Source organism: Schistocerca serialis, chromosome 3 (genome assembly GCF_023864345.2).
Source record: "Schistocerca serialis cubense isolate TAMUIC-IGC-003099 chromosome 3, iqSchSeri2.2, whole genome shotgun sequence".
NCBI lineage: Eukaryota > Metazoa > Arthropoda > Insecta > Orthoptera > Acrididae > Schistocerca > Schistocerca serialis.
This window is the reverse complement of record NC_064640.1, coordinates 11,875,059-11,898,010: the sequence shown is the minus strand read 5'-3', so window position 1 is coordinate 11,898,010 and position 22,952 is coordinate 11,875,059. Positions and strand designations below refer to the sequence as shown.

General features: G+C 37.3%; 1 protein-coding gene across 2 annotated transcripts; it reads left to right on the top strand.

Annotated features, from left to right (window-relative positions):
* Window positions 1–2,363: 2,363 nt before the first annotated feature.
* On the top strand, window positions 2,364–22,618 carry LOC126471518 (beta-1,4-N-acetylgalactosaminyltransferase bre-4-like). Of its 2 annotated transcripts, none has more exons than XM_050099738.1 (2): window positions 2,364–2,666; window positions 21,269–22,618. In XM_050099738.1, exon 2 carries the CDS (start codon window positions 21,414–21,416, stop codon window positions 22,416–22,418), a length of 1,005 nt encoding a protein of 334 aa, XP_049955695.1. In that variant the 5' UTR covers window positions 2,364–2,666; window positions 21,269–21,413; the 3' UTR covers window positions 22,419–22,618. The 2 variants fall into 2 exon arrangements, with proteins under 2 accessions (XP_049955695.1, XP_049955697.1); XM_050099740.1 differs by having other exon boundaries at window positions 2,364–2,741.
* The last annotated feature ends 334 nt before the right edge of the window (window positions 22,619–22,952 follow it).

The window sequence follows — 22,952 nt, the reverse complement described above, 5'->3', positions numbered from 1 at the left end:
GAAGTTTTAGCTTGATCATCTGGATGCACTGTTAACTGGTGATAACCACTTGTTAAATCACATACTGAAAAATTTCGACATCTGCCCAAGTAATCCAAGGTTTCCACTAAATTTGGTAAGGGCTAAATGTGGGGTGTGGTCACAGCATTCAGAGATCGCTAATCAACATAAAAACAGAACTGTGTTTCTCCAGAAATTGATTTCTTCTTTACAATTACAACAGGTGAACACCACGCTGGGTCTGAAGGATCTCTTGGTTTTGTCATTCCAGCTTCTTATTGTTCTTTAACCATATCTTCTACCAACTCTCTTTGACTGAATGGTTTTCTGTAAGGTTTCTGTGTGATTGGGGCTGCATTCTCTGTATGAATACGATGCTGAACTAAATGAGTGACAGGTAAATTTGCACATTCTCGGAATAAATGTGCATACTCCAACAAAACAGGCGCTCAATTCTTTTTTTATCATCTGTCAAATGTTCTATCTTCTTCCAAATCTTGCGCTTCAGTTCATTATTAACTTCGTCTCCTCGTTGTAATTTTGCAGTACTGTTACAAAAATCTGTGTTTATAACTGCAGCATTTGTTACCTCATCTAGAATCTGTATTACGTCACTTTTACTTACATTCGACACTTCAGCAACTTTCGTTCCTCATGTCAAAACAACATCCTCATTGCTCATATTCATTACTGTACCCAGGACTTTTGCGACATTCTGTCTCACCATTGTAGCGACACCTACACTTCTAGCACCATAACAATGCATTGTATCCAGTAACTCACTTTTCTCGGATCGCTGAGTTAAGGGGTGACTTAACTTCAACGTAGATTGTCTTTTGTGCTCGCTTGAGAATGTGCTGAGGCTGATCAATTTGAACACCGACTCGGACGGTTTGAACTGATGCATCGTTTGGGCGGTCCATTCCCACGACATCAGTATTTCTGCTCCTTTGAGTTCGATCTGATGAACGATTTCCTGATCTTTCTTTCTGCGCCAAATATCTCTGCCTCGTTAGCGGACAAGAAATCAAATCCAAGTACGCCGTCGTAAGGGGTTTCGTTATTTGAAACTAATTGCATCCTTACTGTGTATTTATCTTTATCTTTATTTTCACCTTTATCTTGCTCTTGGCCAAGAATTAATTCTACGTCACCTTCTCCATAGTTACATAGCTTTAATCCGTTTAACCCTAGCACTTTTAATAGTCGCGGTTTCAATTTATCCCGTTTATCTATTCCACACCACATTAATGAGGTCTGTGGTCCTGTGTCAATAAGTAGTTTGACGTTTTTCCCGCGATATACGGCACCTAATACAAAGTCATTTTCGATCTGATTTTCGCTGGAACTAACAGGAATCCCTGTCTCTGGCAAGGGACGGACGGAGTGGTGGCCCGTACGTCCCCGTACTGGCTTAAAGATCTGGCAGATTGTCTGTTGTTAGCATTACCTTTCTTCTTGTTGCGACAATCTCTCTAAACATGACCCTGCATCCCCCAAATGACAGCAGATTCGATTCTCTTTACAATTCTTACGCTTGTGACCCAGCTTATTGCATCTGTAGCATTGTACTGTTGTGTTGAAAACTCTGCGTTCTTGTTTCTGCATCTCATTCGGTCGTCTTAGTGCTTCAACGAAGCCATCAGTTGATTCTACTGCTTCCTGAAACGTTTTACATCGTGCCAATCGAACAGCAAATCTCGCCATCGTCTGGGGAGTTCTTTATTCTAAAACATACAAAATTCAACATCATTTAAAAAAACGGAAACGATATGACATGTGCACCGGTACTTTTGGCCCTGACACTGTATTGAGCGAAAGCACGCTGAGAATGTTCGAAATCCAGCCACGAGGTAGCAGTCGAATAACGCCGTTTGCTGGCACGGTAATAAAACGTCGTCATCCAAATCAACAGCTCCTATACATTTGTTTTTAGGGGGAGGAGGGGGTACGGAGTATTTTTAATGTTTGGAAGCCGAATGGCGACTTGTAAGAACGCGCACAATAGTTCCAGTACAGACCCTTAATTTGAGATTAAAAATACTTGAGTGACGCCACCGAAAACTGGGTGTCCAACAGTCAGCATTTTGTCACTGAAGTATGTCACTGTGGGGTCACTTTAGCTGCGTATGTGAACTCGATTATACGTAATGTTACTAGTATTTCTAGATGCTAGAAAACAAGGAGGTTTATTCAGAACTAGTGCTAGCAAACTTGGCCAATCATAAGATATGACGACTGACAATATATTTGTCAAAGAATATAAATAGCGTTCTTTTGATGTAAACGTTAAGTAATCCTTATGCAACTAGTCTGTTGTGGGAACTGTGCCAGATATCGAAAGTAAACGTTGACTACACGTTACTATTATCTCTGAATGTGAGCAGAAGCGTTGGCTGTAAAGTGGAGGGATAGTGTCGTAATGTGTGTTGAAAATTTGTAAATATGTGAACAAGTAATTGTTGCGTTGCGATTACGTTTGAAGTAATTGTTTACATTTTTTGTACAGCGGGCTAGTAATTAGTGTGTGAAGTGCAAGTGATTTTGGTTTACGATACATTGCTGAATGTGTGCAGAGTAAAAGCCGGCTAGAAAACTGCGTGATCCCTCAGTTCCCTTCATGCACATGATTCGGAGATAAATTCGGTCGAGTCATTGTTCTGCAGGTACGTGAATTAGACACCATACCTGTTTGAAGAAATAAGACACAATGAAGCAGAAAACCAAATTAGTGTTACAAGGTATGGCAACATTTTTATATACAGTTATCGGCGCCCCTGTCACTGAAGCACAACGAACTTTTTTTTATAATTTACACGTTGTGGACAGACCTTCAAATCACTATATGTATATAATTTAAACTGAATACTTTCGTAATAGACAGCATTAAAGAGCGCTAAAAAACGCGTCGTTTGTAATACTTTTTGTGCAAAAGTGGCAGGAAGTCCGATAACACTATATTAAAAAATCGAAACAGTTCAGCGATCTGTATGTAAATATAAAATTTTTATCTCTTATCGTTAAAGTGACGTTAAGGCTATCCGATACGCTTTTCGGAAATCGGTCCAGTGTGTGGTATTTGTTCTATATAAATTGTGATGCCGTGTATGAGTAGACTTCATTTTCCAAGAATAACACCGTTAAACACACGTCGTAATAGAGGAGCTGTAATAGTAACCCAAACACTGTTACAGTATGAAGTCTGAGTTATAGGATCCGAAGCTTTATTTTTTCAGCGTACAGCTGAGCGTTAATTTGCGTAGTTTTTTTTACATTGAAACAGTAGAGTGCAGACACTTTACGAATTACAGAATTTGTGGGACTTGATAGTCTATTTAACACATGGTTTTTTTTAAAAAAATCGCTGTTTAATTAAGAAGCAAATGTTAACGTTAATTTACATTTACAAGAGGGGATGGAAAACACTTTTTTGTGCAAAGTCATTTTCGGCACACCTCCGTATGGATTAGTTTTCACTACAAGTGTCGATCATCTTTGTTGTATTTAAACGATCACACATTACCTGTATACCCTGTAACATTGTGGTTACAACCACATCATAGCCAAGATTTTAGACATTACCACCCTATGCCTCTTTTATATTTTTTAAGTATAAGTCACACTTAAAACATTCAAGAGCAACTGATAGTGTAGATTTGTTGACAAACACCACAAATCCTAGCTATTATATGTAGGAAATAACAAAGTTAAACAAACACACCAGATGTGTAAGCTATTGCATATCATGAAGATGATCAGAGTACTTTAAAAGAGACTGTATATAACTCATACAACTTGCTACTGAAAATGACTTGTATCAAATACTGACCTGTCGGGAGGGCGTTACTGTCTTGAGTAAGGGGAATTAATTGTAGGCAAGATGAATGTATTGCTTTTATGCAGTTTTTGTGTGAAATCTGTGAAAATTGTCATGAACAGCCAATCACATTGTTTGCTGCGGAATTAAGTTTGGCACTGTAAAGCTTTCTTGACTCGGGTAATAAGTTGTCAGTTGTGCCTTATAAAGATATTCATTTGTTGTAGCCTTTAAAGGCTGGAGCATTGACAAATTAATATTCAGTATTGCTATTTATGTGTTTTGAAAAGTTAACTTCTTCCCATGAAATTCTTACTTGGCTCAGTACTGGCCAGAACAGCTCACTGCCATTCATATTTATTTATTTGGCTGGTTAGAGATGATGTGTGATATAGAAGAGTGAAATTAATGGTTATCCACACCAACCCAGCATCGGGGATTGGGACTTTCCTGTATCCAGATGGTACCCTTCAATTTGAGCTAAGTGAATTGAAAGACACTCTTGCTAGTTGAGAAGGATACCAGACCTAGTAATGTTTGTCATAGAGAATGTGAGTTGTCCAAACCTATAGGCTAATAGCATACTCATTTGAACACAGGCAGATTACACCTGTATGCTCTTGTGAGATCAAATCTGTGATTCCCAGTTAAAGTACCAATCTGCTGTATGGTATCAACATCCAGTAGGCATTAAGATGGTAGATGAAAACTAGTAGTTCTCCTCATGCACCACAGACCTTGCCAAGATAGGGTGGACTGTGTGCCACAGTGATGTAGATAGCCTTGTCATAGGTACAACCACAACAGAGGGGTATTTGTGGAGAGGTCAGACCAATATGTGGTTCCTGAAGAGTGGCAGCAGCCTTTTAAATGGTCGCAGCTGCAACAGTCTTTGTAGTTGACTTATCTGGCCTTGTTGTGGTATTCCTGTGAATGATTGAAAGCATGGGCAAACTACAGCCATAATTTTTCCAGGGGGCATGCAGCTCTACTGCCTGGTTAAATGATGATGGCGTCCTCTTGGGTAAAGTATTCCTGAGGTTAAAATAGTCCTCCACTACAGTCTCCTGCGGGGAATTATTCAGGAAAACCAAAACTGACTCTCTACAGATTGGAGTGTGGAATGCCCTTAATTGGGTAAGTAGGCCACAAAATTTAAAAAAGGAAGGGGGTAGGTTGAAGTTATAATGGGAATTTGTGAAGTCCAGTGGCATGACTTTTTCTCTGGCAAATATGGGGCTATAAATACAAAATCAATTAGTGGTAATGCAGATGTAGGTCTGATGATAAATATGAAAATAGCAAAAGAATGTGGGTAAGGTACTATGAACAGCATTGTGAATGCATTATCGTAGCCAAGATAGACGTGAAGCTAGCACCCATCAGAGTAGTAAAAGTTCATATGCCAACTATCTCCACAGATGATGAAGAGATTGAAGAAATATATGATCAGAAAAAGAGATTACTCAGACAGTTAAAGGAGACAAAAATTTAACTGTGATGAGGGTTTGGAACTCGATAGTAGGGAAAGGAAGAGAAGGAAAAACAGGTGGTGAATATGGACTCGAAGAAAGAACTGGAAGAGGAAACTGCCCAGAAGAATTTTGCTCAGAGTATAATTTTATCATCACTAACACTTGGTTTAAGAATCATAAAAGAAGGCGGTATATGTGGAAGGGACTTGGAGACACCGGAAGGTTTCAGATCGATTATATAATGGTACGACAGAGGTTTAGGAACCAGATTTTGAACTGTAGATATAAACTGAAGGTATTGGAAAAAGGTAGGACATTAAGGAGATAGGACCCGGGTAAATTGAAAGAACCAGAGGTTGTTGAGAGTTTCACAGGAAGCATTATGCAGAAGTTGACTAGAACAGGGGAAAGGAATACAATAGAGGATGAATGGGCAGTTTTAAGAGATGAAATAGTGAAGGCAGCAGAGGACAAAATTGGAAAAAAACAATGCCTAGTAGAAATCCTTACACAGAAGGTACTGAATTTAACTGATGAATGGAGAACATATAAAAATGAAGCAGGCAAAATGGAATGCAGATGTCTAAATATGAGACAAATAGAAACTGCAAAATGGATAAGTAGGAATGGCTACAGCACAAATGCAGGTCTATAGAAACATGTATAATTAGGGAAATGATATATATACCACCTACAGCAGAATTAAAGAGGTCTTCGTAGAAAAGAGAAGCACCTGTGTAAATATTAAGAGCACATATGGGAAAGTGAAGAAGGGAAAAGTGAAAGGAATACATGGGTGGTCAGAAAAATTCTGAAAAGCTTATAAGGGTTTTGCAGGGTAGATTGTGCTGAGAAATGATTGTTAAGAAAGGGAGACAGGAAAAGTAACCACTGGGGTAGACAGTATTACTATTAAAGAGAATGAGACCATCCTAACCAACAATACACAAGTAGCTAATGTATTTGACAACCATTTCTTAAGTGTATGAGAAAAAATCGGCGAGAATAGTTCAAAAGAAGAAGCTAGGCAGTACATAGAAGAGTCAGTTTTGAAAAATTTTAGTCAGATTAAGTTTCACCTAACAAACTTTTGTGAAATAAGTAAAATTATGAAATCTTTGATAAATAAATGTTCTGTTGTAGTAGACGACATCTCTAATAAGGTATTAAAACAGTGTGGAGCAATTACAGCTGATGTTCTGAGTCACATATGTAATGTATCACTAACTCAAGGTATTTTCCCAGACAGGTTAAGATATGCCATAGTCGGACCACTCTACAAAAAAGGGGACACCACAGATGTCAATAATTATCAGCTACTATCCTTGCTTACACCATTTTCAAAAATCTTCAAGAAAATAATGTACTCAACAGTGGTTAGCCATCTCAGCAGTAATGGGATGCTTAGCAAATCACAGTTCGGATTTCAAAAATGCTGTTCCACTGAGACAGCTATATACAATTTCACTGTCCACATAATAGAGTCTTTATATAGTAAAATGTCACCAACAGAAATTTTCTGTGACTTGGCAAAAGCATTTGACTGTGTGAACAATGACATTACGTTACAGAAATTACAATTCTATGGTATAAATGGAATAGCATATGAGTGGCTTAAGTCATACCTACAGAAAGGGAAAAAAAAGTTTCTTTATATGGGTCTAATGCTTCAAATAAGTTTGCCACTTTATCTAACTGGAGTGAAATTACATTAGGTGTTCCACAGGGCTCAAGCATGGGTCCCCTTCTGTTCATGATATATTTGAACGACCACCCTTCTTATCTGAAACGAGAAGCTGAACTGACTCTGTTTGCTAATGATACAAGCATCATTATTAATCCAGTAAAAGGAACTCCAATTGAAAATGATGCAATTAAGGTCTTTGGAAAAGTCATAAATTGGTTTTCTGCAAATGGGCTTGCTCTAAACTTTGAGAAAACACAGTACATCCAATTTTCTGCTGCAAAAAGTACAATTCCTTCCATAAATATAAAACATCAACAGACATCAATAAACAGGGTGTACATATAGATGAGAATCTTAATTGGAAAATTCATATCTTGGATCTTCTAAAGCAACTAGGTTCAGCAACTTTTGCAATCAGAATAATTGCCAATTTTGAGGATATAGAAATTAGTAAGCTAACATACTTTGCATACTTTCACTCTCTGATGTCATACAGAATAATATTTTGGGGTAACTCAACACTTAGACAAAAAGTATTCACTGCTCAAAAAGGGTTCATAGTCGCACGCCTTGTAGGCATCTTTTTAAAGGATTCTTACAACAGCCTCACAGTACATTTACTCACTAATGAAATTTATTCTCAACAACATGGACCAATTTAAAAACAACAGTGACATTCATGATTATAATACCAGAAAAAAGAAAGACTTACACTATCTTTTACTCAACCTATCTTTGGCACAGAAAGGGGTAAAATATGCTGCTACAAAATTTTTGGATGAATTACCAGATGAAATAAAAGTCTGACAGACATCAGTAACATCTTCAAAAATAAATTGAAATCTTATCTCCTTGACAACTCCTTGTATACCATAGATGAATTCTTGAATAGGAATAAATAAATCTATTAATATAGTATATGCATGTTGTGTTATTTAAGGGAATGGGGTAAATAATAGAAATATTAATCTTTAACACTATACTGTAATATTTGTATATTAAAAAATCTTGTTTCGTATGTGCACTTGACACATCCCACATCAAAACGGCTACCATACCATGCGATTGATCATTGGAACACACAACCAACTAACTACAAGAAATTGAGTATGTTGTGCTGTTTCTGAGCTAATTAGCATTGAAGTCAGCCAATCTGGCCATAGTACACACAAATTCAAACAGCCCACCAGATGCCGTTAGCGTCAGTTGTTTTTATAGCATAGATGATAGCACACAGGACCGTTAGTCTTTGGCTCTAATTCGGTCCTTACTACTGGTCCATGTCAAATTGTTCTATCGCTCTTGTTCGGTTTTAGAAAACTAGACAAAGAACACATTTGATAACACTATCTCTGGGAACATGATGCTAATTTAAAATTTAACCTACTTCATGATACCTTCGTGAGTATATTTGAAAACAGTTTCCCTAAGAAAATAGTGAAATATAATTGTAAGAAACAGTGTAAAAAGCCATGGCTTACTAAAGGGATAAAAATATCTTGTAAACAGAAAAGGGAAATGTATCTTATAGCTAGGAGGAGTAATGATCCCGAAACAATGAAACATTATAAAAACTAATACCCTGTATTAAGAAAAGTTATTAAAAAGTCCAGAAGTATGTGCATTATGTCTGAGATTAGCACATCTGATAATAAATTTAAAACAATTTGTAGTATTGTGAAAAGGGAAACAGGACAACCTAGAGCACAAGAAGACTGTGTTTATCTCATACACAATGAAAAGGTTATTAACAAGAAGTCGAAAGTAGAAAACATTTTTAATAATCAATTTTTAAATGTTGTAGAGGAAATAGGATCCAACTTTTCATCAGAAAATATAAGGCAGTATATGGAAGAAGCAGTAGCTATGCAGTTTGATAAAATTGAAATTCAACCCACCTCTCTTACTGAAATTAGGAAAATAATAAATTCACTCAAAAGTAAAAGCTCACATGGAGTTGATGACATTTCCAACAGAGTACTAAAAGCTTGTTCCCAACACATAAGTAGAATTCTCAGTGACATATGTAGTAGCTCACTGAAACAGGACATTTTTCCAGATAGACTGAAATATGCTATTGTTAAACCATACCATAAAACAGGGGATAGATCTGATGATAACAAATACCACCCAATCTCACTTCTGACAGCTTTATCCAATGTATTCAACAGTAGCATCACATATTTGTAAAAATGAGGTATTAACAAAATGTCAATTTTCTTTTCAGAAAGACTTTTCAACAGGAAATGCTATATAAGGGTTCACTGATCAAATATTAAATCCATTGAATAACTGAACATCACCCATTGGGATATTTTGTGATATCTCAAAGGCTTTTGATTGTGTGAATCATGAAATTCTTCTAGATAAACTTAAGTATTGTGGTATGAGTGGGACAGTGCACAAATGGTTTAATTCATACTTAACTGGAAGAATGCAGAAGGTTGAAATTAACATTACAGATAGTCTGCAAAAACCATCAGAGTCCTGTAACTGGGGATGTATCAAGAATGGTGTCGTACACCGCTCGCGGTCACGGACGGCACGTACCGTAATGGGTGTGCAACACGTGAATGCCATCCTCCGACCGATAGAGCAACCATATCGGCAGCATATTGGTGAGTCATTCGTCTTCATGGGTGACAATTGGCACCCCCATCGTGCACATCCTTCAGGATAACGACATCGCTCAGCTAGAGTGGCCAGCATGTTCTCCAGACATGAACCCTATCGAACATGTCTGGGATAGATTGAAAATGGCTGTTTATGGTCGATGTGACCCACCAACAACTCTGAGGGATCAACGTGGAACCGCCATTGAGGTGTGGGACAGTCTGGACCAACAGTGCCTTGATGAACTTGTGGATAGTATGCCTTGACAGATACAGGCATGCTTCAATGCAAGAGGACGTGCTACTGGGCATTAGAGGTACTGGTGTGTACAGCAATCTGGACCACCACCTCCGAAGATCTTACTGTGTGGTGGTACAACATGTGATGTGTGGTTTTCATGAGCAGTAAAAATGGCAGAAGTGATGTTTATGTTGATCTCTATTTCAATTTTCTGTACAGATTCCGGAACTCTCAATACCGAGGTGATGCAAAACTTTTCTTGATGTGTGTATATTAACGACTTGCCACTCTATATTCATGAAGATGCAAAGCTAGTTCTTTTTGCTGATGATACAAGTATAGTAATCACTCCCAAGCAGCAAGAATCAGCTGAGGAAATTGCAAATAATGTCTTTCAGAAAATTATTAAGTGGTTCTCTGCAAATGGACTCTCAATAAATTTTGAGAAAACACAGTTTATACAATTCTGAACAGTATATGGCATAACACCATTGATAAAAATAGACTATGAACGGAAGTTTGTTGCTGAGGCAGAATACTCAAAATTTCTTTGGTGTGCATTGATGAAAAAATGAATTGGAAGAAACATATCAGTGATCTGCTGAAACGGTTACGTTCAGCTACTTATGCTCTTAGGGTTATTACAATTTTTGGTGATAAACATATCAGTAAATTAGCCTACTATGCCTGTTTTCATTCACTGCTTTCATATAGCATATTTTGGGGCAATTCGTCATTAAGAGAGAAAGTATTCATTGCACAAAAGTGTGTAATCAGAATAATAGCTGGAGCCCACCCGAGATCACCTTGCAGACATTTATTTAAGGAACTCGGAATATTCACAGTTCCTTCGCAATAATATATTCACTTATGAAATTTGTCATTACTAATCTAGCCCAGTTCAAAAATAACAGCGAAGTGCATAGCTACAACACTAGAAGAAAGGATGATAATCACTATTCTGGATTAAGTCTCACTTTGGCACAGAAAGGGGTGAATTATGCTGCTACAAAAATCTTTCGTCATTTGCCAAATAGTATTAAAAGTCTGACAGATAGCCAACCAACATTTAAAAGCTAATTAAAAGAATTTCTGAATGACAACTCCTTCTACTTAATAGATGAATTCTTAGGTATGAAGTAGTAACTGTTAAAAAAAATAATTAAATAATTATTTTGTGTAAAGAAAACTTATGTTAAAGTGACACATTCCACATCATTACAAAATGTATTAAATTCATTATCTATACACTACATTAATGTATGTATGTCAAAGGACTTGGAAGAGCAGTTGAATGGAATGGACAGTGTCTTGAAAGGAGGATATAAGATGAACATAAACAAAAGCAAAACAAGGATAATGTAGTTGAATTAAGTCGAGTGATGCTGAGGGAATTAGATTAGGAAATGAGGCACTTAAAGTAGTAAAGGAGTTTTGCTATTTGGGGAGCAAAATAACTGATGATGGTCGAAGTAGAGAGGATATAAAATGTAGACTGGCAATGGCAAGGAAAGCGTTTCTGAAGAAGAGAAATGTGTTAACATCCAGTATTGATTTAAGTGTCAGGAAGTCATTTCTGAAAGTATTCGTATGGAGTGTAGCCATGTATGGAAGTGAAACATGGACGATAAATAGTTTGGACAAGAAGAGAATAGAAGCTTTCGAAATGTGGTGCTACAGAAGAATGCTGAAGATTAGATGGGTAGATCACATAACTAATGAGGAAGTATTGAATAGGATTGGGGAGAAGAAAAGTTTGTGGCACAACTTGACCAGAAGAAGGGATCGGTTGGTAGGACATGTTCTGAGGCATCACCAATTTATTATTGGAGGGCAGCGTGGAGGGTAAAATTCGTAGAGGGAGACCAAGAGATGAATACACTAAGCAGATTCAGAAGGATGTAGGTTGCAGTAGGTACTAGGAGATGAAAAAGCTTGCACAGGATAGAGTAGCATGGAGAGCTGCATCAAACCAGTCTCAGGACTGAAGACCACAACAACAATGTATGTATGTATGTATGTATCTGACAGGCTGCTTGAGTTTACGCACCCGATGTTGCAGAGGGGGTAAGTGTTAGGGAGTATTTTCTGTAGGTATTTGCCTGGAACGTAGTATTGCAAGGAAATAAAATGTGGATGATAATAAGTTCATACAAGAAGAGAATAAAAGCTTTTAAATGTGATGTTACAGAAGACTGCTGAAGATTAGCTGGGTAGATCATGTAATGACTGAGGAAGTACTGAATAGAATTGGAGAGAAATGAAATTGTGGCAAATTTGACAGAGGCATCAAGGAATTCAGTATTGGAGAGAAGTGTGGGGGCTAAAAATTGTAGGCAAAGGTCAAGAGATGAATGCAGTAAGCAAGTTCAAATGAATGTAGATCGCAGTAGTTATTCTAAGATGAAGTGGCATTCAGAGGCTAGCCTAGCATGGAGAGTGCATCGAAGCAGTCATACTGAAAACAACAACAGTGACATTTTATGATCCAGTTTTATGCTTCAGAAATGGGTGGACAGCTTTTAAGCTTTCCTTGTGTGCTCTTATTATCCCGAGATTGATGTACATTTGTGCTGTGTGGGTAATATGAGATTTGCATGCCCACAAAAAGTTTTATGTTGTTGATTGATGTTCAAGGGCCAGTTTTGACATTTACCTTGCACCAAGTGACACCTATGTGAGACATTTCTGTGACTGCTTGGAGTTTGACAGTTGTGCGACACACACACACACACACACACACACACACACACACACACTGTATGCTCTTGTGGATATGATATGTAAGCTGCTGTTTCTTCAGTGTTGCTGCAAATTTTCCTTGTTAGTTGCTGTAGATACAGTCACTGCATTGCTATCTTTCTGCTGTGGATTTAGTCTCCGCACTCTTCATTTGTTTTGTATGTGCCACTGGGCAAATGAGTTTGTATTCTTCCCATTGGCTTTAGGGAGCTTTGGAATTCATTTATTTCCATGTTTTGTGATTTTCAGGCTAAATTTATGGTCAGTGTTCTGGCAGTTCTTCTCTACACTATAGGAAGTGATGTCTAGTCAGTGAGCTCTTATTTCTGTCAGATGCAGGTTAGCTGTCCGCCATATTCACTACTTTGGCAAGCAGCAGAATTGCAGGCAATCTCTCGACCATTATGTGGTGACAGGTCTTGGCCTTTTACCTGGCTGCATCCCTTCTCTGTTGCTTGGGCTCATGAGGTTTTTGAGGGAGGACACTTGCTTCCTTTTGGCCACGTCTTGTGGCCCACACTAGGTCGCTTTTGCTTCATGGATGTGGAGTTTGATACTGTAAAATTAGTAGTAATTTCAGAATCCTAGTCGAACACAGATACTTGGCTTGTGAGAAGGCCTAAATTTGAGTTGGGTGTTGAAGTGCAGTGATTAATTTCAAAAACTGGGCATCTCTCAATGTTCTATTGCAGATATGATAGATGGTGAAGTAGACAGAAGGGGAGGAGGAAACGAAATGAAATTTAATGGGCTGAGAGGGTGTTTGATGTTATTTTGTGATTTCAAAAGTGAATAAATTTTACAGAGAATTTAGCAACATGAGCCCACTAATCAAATTCCTTCAGGTGCTGATATGCAGTCTCACATGTGTACACAGCATCTCAGTGCTCTTAATAGTAATGACTTAACATCTGACACTGTTCACACCCCTTATATACTCTACCAACCCTGGTAACAACAGTAATTCATTCTGGTGGCCATTCAACCAGCAACTCTAATCATTTATATACTCTACAATCAGGTGAAGTTATATAAAAGGCATAAAAATAGGACACATTGAAATAAATTAAAAAGAAAGAGGTTATTTGTGGATAGTTAACTTTCAGTATGAAATCCTAAAGCAGTTTGCTGTATCAAAGCAGCAGAAATTTGCAAATATTCAGTTCAAAGGGGGAAGGGAGAGTGTGAGATATCAGGGTTATTGATGGTGCAGTAGCATTGCCAGTTAGGCAGCCATTATTCTGTCATTAGAGTATAATTAATGTTCTTTTATGTCATTCTTTTTTTTTCCTTTAAACAGCTCCATAGGTAGGTAGTGCATTAAACATTTTCATGGCCACCGCTAGGAATCTGTCTCGGTCAGACAACATCTTGGACTATCGAGACTTCTGATTTCTTGATGATGTGATAATGAATTTGCTATAAGTGTTACAGTTCAGCTTCATGTGAATGAGACAGTTTAACCCGTAGTGGCTGTATACAGTCATACCTATAACTTCCTGTTTAGCAGAGATGGGTTTACAATGGTCCATGTGTGTTAGAAGTAGTGTTTCTCACTGTTTTCTTCTGTATCAGCAGTTCATTCCTACATCCAGCAGAGGGCTCTAGGTGATGGGGCTCTGAAATAAGACATTATGTACTGTTTTGTTAAAATCCTATTTAATTTTGTTAGGAGGCAGAGGACTCATTAACACTTGACACATACAGGTACCCTGTGCTGTTAATTTACCATCATTGAAGAAACCCAGAAGTTTAACAGCTCCAATGTTACTTAGTGCATCTGTGTCACTCAGGCTGCATGTCATGCGCTGGAATTTGCTTTATGTTTGCATGAAACAACTTCTTGGTCTCAGACCAGCATATCTACTTGTTGTACAGCCTGCTTGTTATTCTTCCCACTGGTAAACAATATTTTGTCATCTGCAAATTATAGGTTGTGTCCATTTGAGCTTAGATCATTAACAAAATCCAGAAACAAGAGCACACTTGCAGCACATTATATTGCAACTTCTCTATGTACAAATCTCCTCCTTGGTCTAATACCATTTGACATCTGTGAATTAGATGTAATTGTGGGGTTGTCAGGGCAGCTCCCAAAGTTCCATAGTATTTTTACTTTGTAATCAGGGCCACATGTGGAATGCAATTGAAGTCCTTACTAAGATCACAAAGTACGAGAGCTGTACACACTCTTTCTTCAAAATCTGGATTCGTTTTTGTAGTTGGATCCAGAGCTACTGTTACTATGGACTTGCCCTTCCAAAAACAATGCTGTGCATCATGAAATAAGTTCTTGCCTTCAAAATAAGCTAATTGTTTTCATTATATGTTTCATCACCTTAGGCAGCACTAGGATTATGGAGATGGAGCGGTAGCTGGAGACTTCATCGAAGTCTCCTTTTTTGTAAACTTGTACTGTGAGTGCTGATTTTAGGGACTTTAGGAATTCACCAGTAAATAGGCATTTATTTCAGTTAGTGGTTTAGAATTTTCATTAATTACCATTTTCAAATGTTGCCGGACATACCATAATTATCTGTATTAACTGATGATTTGTAAATTTCACAATTCTTACTGTGTTGTTTGCATGTATCCTCTTCCAGTTTTGCAGGGTTTCATAGAAGTTGCAGGTTTTGCTCCTACATTGGGTACTTAACCTACAGTTTCTGCCATTATCCTTATAAAATACTGTTTAACTTTATCTAGACTATAGGTAATTCAGCAATAGGTAGGTTTTTTCCTTTGTTCACTTTCTTATGGTCCAGGGCAAACATCTCATTAAATTTTTCTTTAATGGTCCAGATATACAACTGAATGCATCACTTGGAGCCCTCTCTTCAAGTAGTTGAAACTGTTATTCAGTAGCAGAGAAATCAGTTTGTAATGCATCTAGTGCCGGCCGCGGTGGCCGTGTGGTTCTGGCGCTGCAGTCTGGAACCGCGGGACTGCTACGGTCGCAGGTTCGAATCCTGCTTCGGGCATGGGTGTGTGTGATGTCCTTAGGTTAGTTAGGTTGAAGTAGTTCTAAGTTCTAGGGGACTTATGACCTAAGATGTTGAGTCCCATAGTGCTCAGAGCCATTTGAACCATTTTTTGATGCATCTAGTCTATTGTTTTTGACAACTGCTACGAAACACAAATTTTGGATGTCATGTAGGAATATGTTGGTTACTCTCTAAATTGGTCCATAGCTGCTCTGTGGTCTGCGAACATTGCCTTGACCACACTTATCTTTTAGTTCCAACTATTTAAATTTGTTATAATAGTGTCAAGACAGGCATAATCTCAAGTTTGTAAATAATTTGCCACATACAGTCCATAACTGCTTATTAGATTCTCACAAATATGTATGTTGAAATCACCACATGGGACAGTTTTTGCTGTAATACAAATAGTGTAGCGTGGATAGTTTTCCATCTGCGTAATGAAGTTTACATCTGGGGAATGATAAAGCTAAATGACAGTAGAGTTTGTATTTGGTAACTCTGGAGCAGCTAGTTCTATAACCAAATCCACACTGAAGTTTTTTAAAACATTTTTTGCTCATATAATGTAAAAAAAACACGTAATAAATGATAGTGCAAAATTTGTCCTGATGCACTGTGCATTTGCATTAACTTTTATTTTATTTATTTAGCCATCCGTGGACATTTTAAAATTTATGGATGTTGTCAGTTGCGTACATTCATATATTTATACAGTTTGTTGTTACATGTAGTTAAACATTGTGACATAAGTTATTTACAAAACTTATAACTATGGCTGCATTTTTTGCTGTAGTGTCAGCTCATTTTCTGTCGGAATGTTATTGATTCCCACTTTCTATAGGAAAGCTCATCACAGTGAAGTACTGGGCAATTCTCCTGAACAGAAAACTTTGTGCAACAATTTTTTAGTGTCATAAATTATTTCATCTTGTACAATAACAGCAACACCATTTTGAAGCTGTTATCCAATCTCTTTGCTTCCAGCTCTTTGCTTCCAGCTCTTCAACTGTTAATTTGTGTTATGAAAAATTCATTTTTAAAATATCAGCTAGCTTTTCATCTTTTGTTACCTTTTAGTTTGCTAAGATGGGCCCAGGCTCTTTCCTCACAGTATAGCATTCCGTTTTCATCACCAGTATTCATTATTTTCCTGTGCTGTTCTGAATGTGTGCATAGTAGACTTCTGTGGATGCCTTTAATGAGCTTTTTCATTCTGTGACGTAGTCTTGTATGACTTTTTGTTAGTTATTTTGAAAAGGTTCTGTTTTTCTGCAGTTAAATATCATCTGTTTCCTGCTTGTTGCTTATACTTTGCCAGTCAGTATTTGTGCATATTTGAGGGTTTGCACCTGCTGGTTTGCACTTGACCTAGTTGTCACTGTAGCGATGTTTCAGATTTCATCATCATTATTTTCTGTACAAAAACTGCTCATCAGAGGTGGAAATACATTCTCCAAAGTGCCTACATTGTGTTTGATTGAGGAATTAGAAACACTGTACTCACAGTAATGTGTGTGTTCACTTTCAATGTTCATGATAGTTTTGATTTTCAACTACTGGCAACTGCCTATGTTAGCCCACTCTGAGAGCTGTGCAGTCATCATACTGTAGAGCCTGTACAAGTTTTTGTCGGCAGGGACTGCAGTGGTTGCAACATTAACAAACACTGTTCTGTACCCAGTTGTGTATATAAATTTTTCATCTTGCTATTTTATGAGGTGGACAATAAAAGGTCAACAACATAAGAAAAATTTCAGGCCAGAAAGATCAGAATATTCATACTGTCATACCTCAGCTTTCATTGTCAGTCAGTAGATTACCATCCACTACCTCCTCCATCACCGTCATTCTTATAGTTGTGGAGAAATGTAAAAGTTTGTAGAGAAAAAGATAATAAAGGAAAAGATTGTCTTAAAATAGGATTAAAAATATAAAATGCATAAGCAGAAGATTACAGTAACAGCAATGTAGGAAAACACAGATTGCTACTTACCGAAAGAAAGACACGTCAAGTTGCAGACAGTCACAATTAAAAGACACTTACATAAAGCTTTTGGCCACAGCTTTCATCAGTAAAAGAGAGATTACAGTAGGATGAATTGCGGGAGAACATACAAAATTAGTACTTGTTACTGTTAAGTTCGATGCCTGACATAGCGACACTGGAGCTTCTCAGTGGCAGTTATATGATACAAAAGTGTTTGTTGAGATGTATTATATGAAACATAATGTTATTGGGAAAAAAAATTGTTATTGCATTGCAGTAAGTAGAGAAGATTAGAACTTGTAGAAGTTAGGAAAATAATTCCAGTCATATTTAATAGAGATTGTAAAAAAAATGGACTATATAAATGAATGGAACTTGCATGCATCTTTATGCAAAGTTTTCAGATATGAGACATGACTGTTAAAAATTAAACTGTTGATCTTACAGTATGATTAACTTTTTTCTCTGTGTCATTTCATCAGTTTGTTGTATTAGAATTCTATAGTGTGTCTGCAGTTAAGTCATTAGGAACAGAGTACTGGCCTAGTCTTCACAAGATGGGAAAAAGAAGGGAATCTTGTGGTTTTAACATTTCTTGCACAGTAAAATGATTGCTGATGATTAAGATAAAGGGAATACACATTTCATGTGTTTGTGTGGAATGATGTAGAAAACTGTACTAAAGTGAAATCTGACGAGCCCAATATTGAATTCAACTCTTTAATATGAGCCCCTGTTGATATATGGACACTGTAAAAATGGAAAGGTATACAAAGTGTGACAACAACATTGCTGAGACAGAAGAAGATTGGCTACAGTGAACAGAAATGAAAATGAAAATGATGTGAACAATAAAACAGCAACAACACAAGAAAGATTTCAACCCAGAAAGATCAGCATATTCATGAACAGATTATTAGCGCAACTTTCCAGCTGTTGATTAAAGCAGTTGTTAGTTGTATATGCATTCTATATCTACATCTACACGCCGATGGCCACCAAGCGGTGTGTGATGGAGGGCACTATTCGTGTCAAAGGCCTATCTCCCCCCCCCCCCCCCCAACCCCACCCCCCTCCCCCCTCTGCTCCACTCGCGGATCGCGCAATGGAAAAATGACTGTTGGACCGCCTCAGTACGAGCTCCAATTTCCCGTATCTTTGAATGGTGATCATTGCGCGATTTGAAAGTTGGTGGTGGTAATAATGTACTCTCTACATCCTCGGCGAAGATCGGATTTTGGAATTTAGTGAGTAGCCCCTTCCGTTTAGCGCGTCGTCTGTCTGCAAGTGTGTCCCACTTCAAACTTTCTATGAGATTTGTAATGCTCTCACAATGGCTAAATGTACCAGTCACGAATCTTGCCACTCTTCTATGGACGTTCTCAGTCTCTTGAATCAGACCCAACTGATAAGGGTCTCATACAGACGAACAATACTCTAAGGCTGGATGAACTAACTTATTGTAAGCAATTTCCATTTTTGAAGGACTGTATCACTTCAAGATTCTACCAATAAACCACAATCTACAGTTCACTTTACCCATTACTTGTGTAATCTGATCATTCCATTTGAGATCATTTTGAATAGTCACACCCAGATACTTGACAGATGTTACCGCTTCCAAAGACTGGACATTTATTTTGTACTCGTACATTAATGGGGATTTTCGCTTTGTTGTACGCAGTAGGTTACACTTATTAATATTGAGAGATAACTGCCAATCATTACACCACACATTTATTTTCTGCAAATCCTCATTGATTTGTTCACAATTTCGTGTGATACTACTTTCCTGTAGATTGCAGCATCACATGTTGACATGTGCATTAATCGTCAGCTGGCTGCACCCTCTTGTATTAAAAGCATTTTATGTCATGTTATATTTCTGATTATTGCTACATTTCAGTGGCTGAAATCTACAGCAGTGACAGTGCCAGCCAAGGATTTCCTCTCTCTCTCTCTCTCTCTCTCTCTCTCTCTCTCTCTCTCTCTCTCTTTCTCTTTCTCTCTCTAATACGTAGATTGATAATGTGTGTTTCACAGAGCCAACAGGAGGAGGGTTTTAAGCTAACTAATGAGAGACAAGAAAAGGGGTGATGTATTGTGAACAGTGAAATTGAAATTAGTTGATATACTTCATAGATCATGCCCTGTAGCATTTTGTTGTGAAAGGTTCCCTTAAATTTCTGTTGCCACAGCTTTTACATTTTTTGATTGGAGGTTGTGATGACCAATGGATATGTAGTGTACTCTGAGGTCTAGTTTGTATTTGGGTGTGAGTTGTCTAAGCCAACAAATGTGATGCAAAAAAACTTTTTTGCAGTTTTTGCTATATATCGTGTGCCACAAAATAATTTTTATAATTATACTGAGTATCTTGTGAAATTAAGGATTATAATTGTCATCTCTCCACATTCATAACTTCAACTCATTACTGCTAAATTCTTTGCCTGTCTGCTTTTCTATCATTGTATACTTGCTGGCTGTTGACACATCTCTCTGTGTTCATTTACGTTGCTTCCAACATTGCTCAACCAACTGAGTAAGTAGTGAAACTGCCTCTGCTCTAGATACTTACGCATTTCCTGTATGCAATATGGAGCTTGTAAAGTAAAAGGTTTAAATCAGAACCTGGGCTGATATTCATCGTCTGTTGCTCCTGTTAGGCATCTTGTGCTTCCAAAATATTTAAAGGATAATAGATGGAAACATCACCTTCCTGCAGTTGCTGTAGTCATTGTATGATATTACAGTGCTGCTTCTTTATTCAAGCAGAGCCTCTGTTCATCTTCTGAAACCATCACACCACTGAAACTCATTACTACACCCATCTGTAGATATCTGAAAACACAGAAAGTATTTCCAATCATATTTGCTTGAGGCACTTGGCAATCTTGAAGACCCATCTAATCAAAATTTAATGTTATGTCACTATTATATTTGGAATCTGATCGTTTGTATCAGAAAATAAGTAAGTTTTTAGTATCAAACTAGTTTCGTTATTTTGAGTGCACCAATTGTGATATGATTTATGAAAATTGTAAAATTTATGAAGTAAATAAAATACCATTAAAATCACATAGTCAGTTGTTAAGCAGTAGCTTAGTATCAATCTCTATGCCTGTAGTCAATTTGTATGTCATTGTTTTTCATCATGGGACTTTTGGTGACTGCAGTTTTCATCTTTGAATTTATGTCTTAACACAAAGCACTATACTAGTTCTAGACAGCATGATCTGACACTGGCTTTAAATTGAAACAGCAAACATTTTGCCATCTTGTGTACCAGGAAGTAAGATGTACACATCAAAATGTCTCATAAGGATACTTTAAGATGACAATCGCCAAAATCCATTACATGTGTGTGTGAGATGAATGACATTTTGTCGTAGATAGGAAGCTATTCTTGTTCGTGTTTGTAAACTATTTTTAAATCAGTCTCTCTCTCTCTCTCTCTCTCTCTCTCTCTCTCTGTGTGTGTGTGTGTGTGTGTGTGTGTGTGTGTGTGTGTGTGTGTGTGTGTGTGTGTTTTTTTTGAGAGAAGGAACATAACTCTCTCTTGCATATAAAATGCAATGATAGCCGGTTCCTGATGTACATAACAAAGCCTTAAAACTTTTAATTACTAAATTATAGAGCGCTGAGACATACAGAAAATGTATGCAAACTCTGCATTTGCCTTGGTTTCAGTTGTAATATAATTTTACTTCTGTCTTTCAGGTCTCTGTCCAGTACTAAATGTGTTAGACTTCTCTTGGAGAACAGCAGCTTCTTAATACTTGATGTATTCACATTTAAAGATGCCTGGAAAAAAATAAAAAGCAAGCTTGTGTAGCTGAGACATCTGTCTGGAACAAGAAACATAATGCTTCGAAATTTAGCATCTGCGTGTAACCAGAAAGCGTACATTCTTAAAAGAGTTGTTATTGCAGTGGTGCTGATTTTCTGTGTTATATATTCGCTTCATCCAGGACGCTTTGCTTGTTATTATTCATATATTAATGATGATGAAATTGTCAGTTCTCTGGGAATCTCACCTGCTGCAGTCAAGATGGCGGAAGATTATGGCATGCCACTTTGTTCTGTAACCTTCAATAGTTCAGTTACTGAAGTGCATTACCCTACACAAAATACTGACCTAAATGATGGCACAGTATTTGCCAAAACACTAAATATAACTGATGGAGGTGAATGGAAACCACAGAAATGTGTTTCAAAATTCAGTGTTGCTGTTGTTGTTCCATACCGCAACCGTAGTAGCCAGCTACAAATTTTTCTGAAATACATGCATCCATTTCTTCAGAACCAGTTGTTGAGCTACCAGATATTTGTTGTGGAACAGGCACTGGATGGAGCATTTAACAGAGCAAAGTTGCTCAACGTAGGCTTTGTGGAAGCTATGAAGATACGGCCTTTTCATTGCTTTATTTTCCATGACGTGGACTTGATTCCTCAGAAGGACAACAACATATATGCATGCACTTCTCAGCCACGACACATGTCATCATGCGTGAATACTTTCCGTTACCATTTGCCATATGAGGAACTATTTGGTGGAGCTGTTGCAATACTTCAGAATCAGTTTGAGTTAGTGAATGGATTTTCCAACAACTTTTATGGCTGGGGTGGTGAAGATGATGATTTCCACAGGCGCATTACACATAAGGGTTTGAAAGTATTACGCTTTTCTCCAAATGTTGCACAGTATTTTATGTTACCACATGCAAAAGAGCCACCAAGTGAAAGTAGATTCCTAAATCTAAAATTAGGAAGTGAGCGTTTCGAAACTGATGGTTTAAATGCTTTGAAATACACTTTGCTCAAACGTATATATCTCCCTTTATACACTTGGATATTAGTAGAAGTGTAATCTGATGTATTCTCATGCTATTTGATGTCTGTATGTACCTGAAACATAATTTTTTTGTATTTTCACAAGACTGTTAATGTAGTAAATTGTAAATGTGTTATTTATTTATTTTATTGTTTTGCTGTGTCCTTGTAAATTCTGTATTGTATTTTCTGTAGTAGATAGATAATTGTGAATTCCTTTTATATTTTTGACCAAAGTATGCTACAGTGATAATAAAGACCCAGTTTTCACAAGAAAGATTTTAAATATTGAAACTTTTGATAAATTCAGTTAAGTTCACCTGTCAGAAATGTTAAGGTATGTGCTGTTACACTTTCTTCAGTTACTTCATTGGAAAAATGATGTACAATGCTTATTTACATAAAATAATTAATTTTTTTTTAGTAGAAAAGTATGTGGTGTGGATAAAAGTAGCAATAAGTTATAGAAAACAAAGATGCTGTGACTTACCAAACGAGAAAGTGCTGGGAGATAGACACAATAAAGAACACACAAACACACACACAAATTTCAAGCTTTCGCAACCCAAGG